At 39.2% G+C, this 6,000-nt stretch overlaps 1 protein-coding gene across 2 annotated transcripts in view; it reads right to left on the minus strand.

Annotated features, from left to right (window-relative positions):
* Positions 1-3,972, minus strand: part of PANK1 (pantothenate kinase 1) — a 590,851-nt gene extending 586,879 nt beyond the window's left edge. The window contains exon 1 of one of the 2 annotated variants that reach the window (XM_044056334.1): positions 3,514-3,972. In XM_044056334.1, coding sequence (XP_043912269.1) covers positions 3,514-3,787 — 274 coding nt within the window. In that variant the 5' untranslated portion in view covers positions 3,788-3,972. Of the gene's footprint in view, positions 1-2,519; positions 2,732-3,513 lie in introns of those variants that run through there. The other variant, XM_044056335.1, reaches the window with a different exon arrangement.
* Between the last annotated feature and the right edge of the window lie 2,028 nt (positions 3,973-6,000).

Below are 6,000 nucleotides of genomic sequence, written 5' to 3' on the forward strand. Positions count from 1 at the left end.
CAAGCTCTAACCAGACTAGTCAGAACCCTTAAAATACCATAACACAGACATACAAGTCTAACATGCACAACGCTACACCAGATTTAACTAGGTAAATACTACATATATTATTTTATGCTAATGTAAAATACCTGCTGAGGCACGAAGGACAACAGAGGGACAGGACTGCAATCTACATGAAAGAAGAAAAAGGTGGTTTACAAGAAGTTTACATTACTAAACTAGTTAAATGATAAACAACCTGTTTAATAGCATAAGGAATAACTTATGGCAGATAACAGGTGTTGAAATGTGGGCAAGATGGTGAAGATAACTTTAGTAAGTGGGGAAAATGTATGTGGGTTAGGCTTCTTTTGAGGAAAGGCACTGTAAAAGTGGTGGAGAATATATGGGGAAGCTACTACCAACTGCTGGAAGATGAGTAGTTTAGAACTAGGGAAGGGAGGAAGGGTTTGTTATCACAGACAAAAGACATAAAATGTTGGATACACAAATTAATGTAGTAATTTTTGAAAAGCTGCCTCACCAGTAAGACAGATGACAGTGGTGTGAATGTTAGACAATGAGAATGCATGCCTGAAGGGCAAACAAACATATTTAATCTGAGAATTTCTCTCTGTATCAATTCACTTCCTTAGTGTTTTCATGGCCTACTGACTTCTCACTTCTGTTTGCTCTACAAACTGCACTGTATTAAATATTTGTATGTTTTGAATGCAGCATTCCCCTCTTGGAAACCACTGAAAATTGGACTTCCAAGGATGGACATTCCTGGTTAACGTATATGCTCTCAATTAGCTTTCTATACAGAAATCTCCTGAAAGACAGGGCTATTATGTACCCATCATGAAAGTGGTAGGACCTTGCCTCATTTCCAGTAAAGTTCTAGTGCCTATGCATGCAAAGCACAATAGGAAATATATGGGCAACATTCAGAAGACTGGAGCACAGTAATATTGTAACACAAAATATGAAAGCATAATAAATGACATTAGCTATATTAGAAGATGCAAAATGGTAAATAAATAGGTGACACAAATTCTCAACAGTGTGGACATGAAGACAAGTATTAAGGTGAATCAGTTTAAGGTTCTCATAGCCTTAAATGACCTGCATTGTTAGAAGACATCTTCATTTTTCTCTTCTCATCAATGACACCATTACTCACCTTACTATGATTGGTTCCTTAGTGCTTCAGTTATTCACAAAGAGGTCAGTGTGTTCAAGAATTTTTTTTCTTACACATGTAATGAAGGGTGCAAAAGCATTATTAACATTCTAAGAAAAGAGCTAAACTTTTTTGTTCTTATTTTAATGCAAGTCAGGCATCATCTGTTAATTATTAAACAGTCTTAAAGCAATAAACGTGTTTCCTCATTCCTATTACACTACGGTTTCTAAAAGATGCCTTAAAATTGTATTCTATCACTGTATGTACCTAAATACATTGTCTTAAGTTTTAACCAACACTATTGCTGTAAAAATGACCTATCCGTGTATGTACTAAAATGTCTAAATATGGAGCTTTTCTCCCATACCTCTGCTGAAAATGGGTTATGTGACCCAGCTGGACTATCCCGGTTAACAAATATCAAATAAACAAATTTCACAGGATTAAAAGGGCAATATGCAAGCACCCCTCCTACCAAAAACAAAGTATGCCCAATAACCTAGATATGCAATGCTTCTGCGAATGTCATCCTAATTGCAGTGGCATTAACATTATGACTGGCAACAACAAAAGGGCGGGGGTATTCACAGTGCACTTTCTGATGTTTGTCTTAACCTACTCTTTTGAGTATCTGTTTAAATTTGTTAGCCAGGGTAAAACACTGCTCTCAATGGACCATTTTAAAGTTGAGCCTCCAATATATTTCATTCAGTTCCCTATGTACTCCTGAGCTATGGGTGAAACTGGAACATGTTGATCAGCCAACTACCCTTGGTTAACACACCTTAATAAATATATAAATAAAATATATAATGGACTATGTGACATCAAACACATCAAGAAAGACAAACTAAAAGTGTAACATGTTTACCCCAATGGGTGCTGCAAGCTTGGTGCATCTGCCATACAGGAAATTTAATTACCAATAATTAATTTATTATTGTATGCACATTCTAATGAATACATAGGAACTAGTAAAGTAAAATATTCAGTACAAAGACAAAATACTGTAAACATTTAATACTAAAAGCTGTACAACACAAACAGTTAATATGATACTAAAAGTTTTAAGACACACATTCTTAATGTGGACTACAAAGTAACGTTAGATTATGGCAATATGTTACAGAAAAATTAAAAAATGCGTTTGATTCGCCATGCCCTCTGTTCAGATAAGCAGAACTAGGAATACTGTTTCTCTACTACTCTATGTAACCTAGCAACAGAAAGAAGCACATACAAGACAGGTTTCAACCCACCAAAGAATACAGTATCCCACCTATCACACCCACGCCCCCACCCCAGTAACTCAACAAAGAAACGCAAATGGGAGAATCAGTTTATTTACAGTGCTTCTTTGATGTTATAAGCTTCATATCTAGCGGTTGTGGGAATAAAGTAACACCTACAATAAAATGACCATTTCGAATACTAGCACAATTACGTAGCTAGACCACCGAACTGCAAGAAGTAATTCCAAAGGTGACTACATCTAACAACAAGAGACCCGTTTGACAAGAACAGTTGATCTTTTGCAAAGCACTCTTTAGTGCCGGTATTTACAAACAGCTGAGAGCACCAGCACGGCTGACAGAGTAGGATTGGCTGGTGAATGCATCCACCCCCTGTTGCAGGACTAGCGACCACTCTGATTGGTCGGCTTGACCGGGCGAGCATCTCGGGTTTAGTTAGGCTTTCAATGGCAGTCAGTTCTAGTACCCAGCCCACCTACACCGTCTGATTGCATAAAGACCAATCCAGTCCAAGCCCGTCTCACCAAGTATTCAGCAGGGGGCTGGACCGGAACTAGTGCAACATTTATAAATGGGAATGCAACCTCTTAAACCAAACCGTAAGATGCATTACATTATATGGAGAATTGTACAACATGATAAGCGAAGGTGACTGCGGTCCCTGGTAAATATTTTGCAATTGTGCCACAAAAGGCTGACCAATAAATAATTTTAACTGTGCATAAAATTTCCATTTAATATGGCGTTTCATGGGACGTGCCGTAACTCTCTGTGTATATAACTACAGAAGACCAATGTTTTATTTTCCAAACATTACTCAATATAACTTGTACCTTGCACAGCATACAAGAGATGCATCTCAGCCTACTACATAGTGCATCCTGTCCCTAGTACATACAGCAATATATCCACGCCAAAATAAGCACAGATTAAAAAAGAGAGAGCGAGAAGCCTATCGATGGACACATATTCCAAGGACATCAAAAGACAGGTCTAATTATCGATGAGCATCTCCGGGAATGGTTAACACCTGTCAAACCGTAAAAGACGGAGCCAAGCTAATAGAGCTGTCTGCAGCACAGAACTTACGTGGTCTGTTCTTTTTGCCCGAATCGATTCTTCTCCTGCCTCTGCATTTTCTCGAAGGCGAGGTGTGATTTTGCATTTCGGACGGATGAAGGTTACTGCCGCCACAGTCATGGGGGAGAGGGGCACCGTCGTTATCTCGGTAGCGACTGCAGCAGTTGCTGGTGCCATTGCTCTGCGACGATGGTAGCTGCAAAAAGCCATTCTGCAGCCCATTCGCATACAGTGCTGCTCCGTTTTCAGCCGCACGCTCGATCGGGGGGGTCTTTCTATCCATTGAAACCTGGGAATGTCTTACTAGTGGGGATTTTTTTTTTTCGACAAATGCTGCGGTCCCGAGCCCCGTTTCATGCAATATGTCGCTTAAGACAACACATTGACACCGGGACTCGGACCGCTGCGGAGACACAGTCTATCTGTCGAGGTCACTCTCGGTCATATTCTCCTTATTCCAGCCTCTCTTTAGCGTTCAATTTCACTGTGTGTGTGACGTCACTCCGTCCCTAGGAATGGCACGTGCGCGTTCTCATTATGCGGCATAGATTGGTGAAGAAAAAATGTTGGAAAGTGGTTTTTATGAGACGGGTACTGTTACATTGCCAGTTTATTGTAGCACTTGATTAAATACAAGAACAGTACCCTTTTTGTTTTCTTTTGAAGGTGTGTTAATTATTGAAAATCTGTAGGAAATGGTAGGAATACTTTGGAATTCAGGGCCTTTTCAGGCATCTCATTTCTTTGACTTTGTCAGGGTTGCCACCTGTCACAAAATTTTCCTGATAGACAGGAAACTAGGATCTCTGTCAGGAAATCCAGAAATCAGGTTTTCTGTTAGGAAATCTAGTTATGAGTATTTTGCATCATTCTAAGAGCTAACACATTTCAAAGTATGTTTCTTAAAATGTTTACCGTTTCATTTGGATTTCCTAAATGCATTCAAATGCAGTGTAAAACAAACATTGCTGTGATTTATGCTTGTGTACATGTTAGGGAAGTTAAAATGTATATAAGAGCAACACGTTATCCATAATTTCAACTTTCCATTACTGTCAAACATCAGCACTGCACAGAATAAATGGCTATTTTTGGTGGTCTAGGTAAAATGAGTGGGAAAGGATCACATCATTGGGACAGTGGCACAGAGTTACGATCTCAGAGTTTTTTTCTTCCTGCCTGAGTTCTTGGTTGTGACTGTCTGTGTGTACTCCTATTTCTGTGTTTTTTTTTTCAGGTGCTCTCGTTTTCTCCAACACCCCAAATACATGCCACAGGTGAATTGATGTTTTTCTAGTTTTCCTGTAGAAAGTATGGTATGTGCGTGTGCATATGTGGAAAAATATTGGTAGGTGCATACATAAATCTCTTGTTAGTGACAAAATAAAGCATTAAGTGCATCTCAAAACATCTAGAACCCCACTGCTTCTGGGGGGCATCATTCATGGCTGTATAAGTGGCTAAGTATGGCCCTCAGCCATGAGCCCCACCTAGTCTAAAACTACACCAGTTAGAGGTGGGTGCAGAAATTGCTGTAATTTGTTGGAGGCTAGGGACATTGCAGTCATTTCTTTAACTTTCCTCCAAAATCACACCTTATAGGTGTGAACAGAAAACCACTGCAGCTTGCCTTGGGTCAGTTAACTGTGTAGGAACAACAACAGGTTGAAACAAATTACTTTGTGTTATTTTTTTTTTCACTTTTTTCTCAGTTGAAATCAGATGTGTATGCAGGTGGATATCATCTGGATGTATGGTACAAAGGCATGCTACGTATGTACAGCTGACAGCAATAGAGTACAGCAACGCATTTCAACCTATTTGCTCTTTCACTTTCATCCTAGTTTGACTTCAGAGGGGTACAGAGAAGGTGTTGGTGTTTTGGCATGAGGTTGGTGAGGCATGATGTGTTGATATGACAGCAGCAACTTAAAATATATCACTATGTTCCTTTGTCCTTTCATTTTCAACCCAATTTAACACGATATGGGTACAAGGAAAATCACTTTTTTGTGGGATTGGGAGGAAGGCAATCATCTCAGATAGGATTTATGTGACCCCACAAGCATTTTATTCTCAGATTATGGACAACCGTTGTTCAGTTTTGTGGTAACTACTGTGTTGCTAGCCTTGAATATCATGTCCTGGACATAACATAGTTCTTAACTGAAAGAAAAAAAATCATTTTTTTCTTTAGTCAATTTTTTCAGGCCATCACTGAACCAAAGGTTGTTGAAAAAAAAACTCTATGTTGTACTTCAGAGCATCTGAACCCCATAGCTTCTGGAGGTTCATGGCTCCCAGACTCCCAGCATAATTACATACTTACATTCCTTCCACCACAGCTTTTACACTACAGTCTTGGCCAGTTAGTATGTATTGAAAGGATGTAGAAAAAAATATGACAAGTTAGAAAGTCTGAGAACACAAAACAAATGCATTCCGTTTACTATAAGAGGGCAAGCATGGAAGCAAAACAATGGAACACAGGGGTGT

The sequence above is a fragment of the Protopterus annectens genome, chromosome 14.part0 (genome assembly GCF_019279795.1).
Source record: "Protopterus annectens isolate FY-2018-M chromosome 14.part0, PAN1.0, whole genome shotgun sequence".
In the NCBI taxonomy this organism is placed as follows: Eukaryota; Metazoa; Chordata; order Ceratodontiformes; family Protopteridae; genus Protopterus; species Protopterus annectens.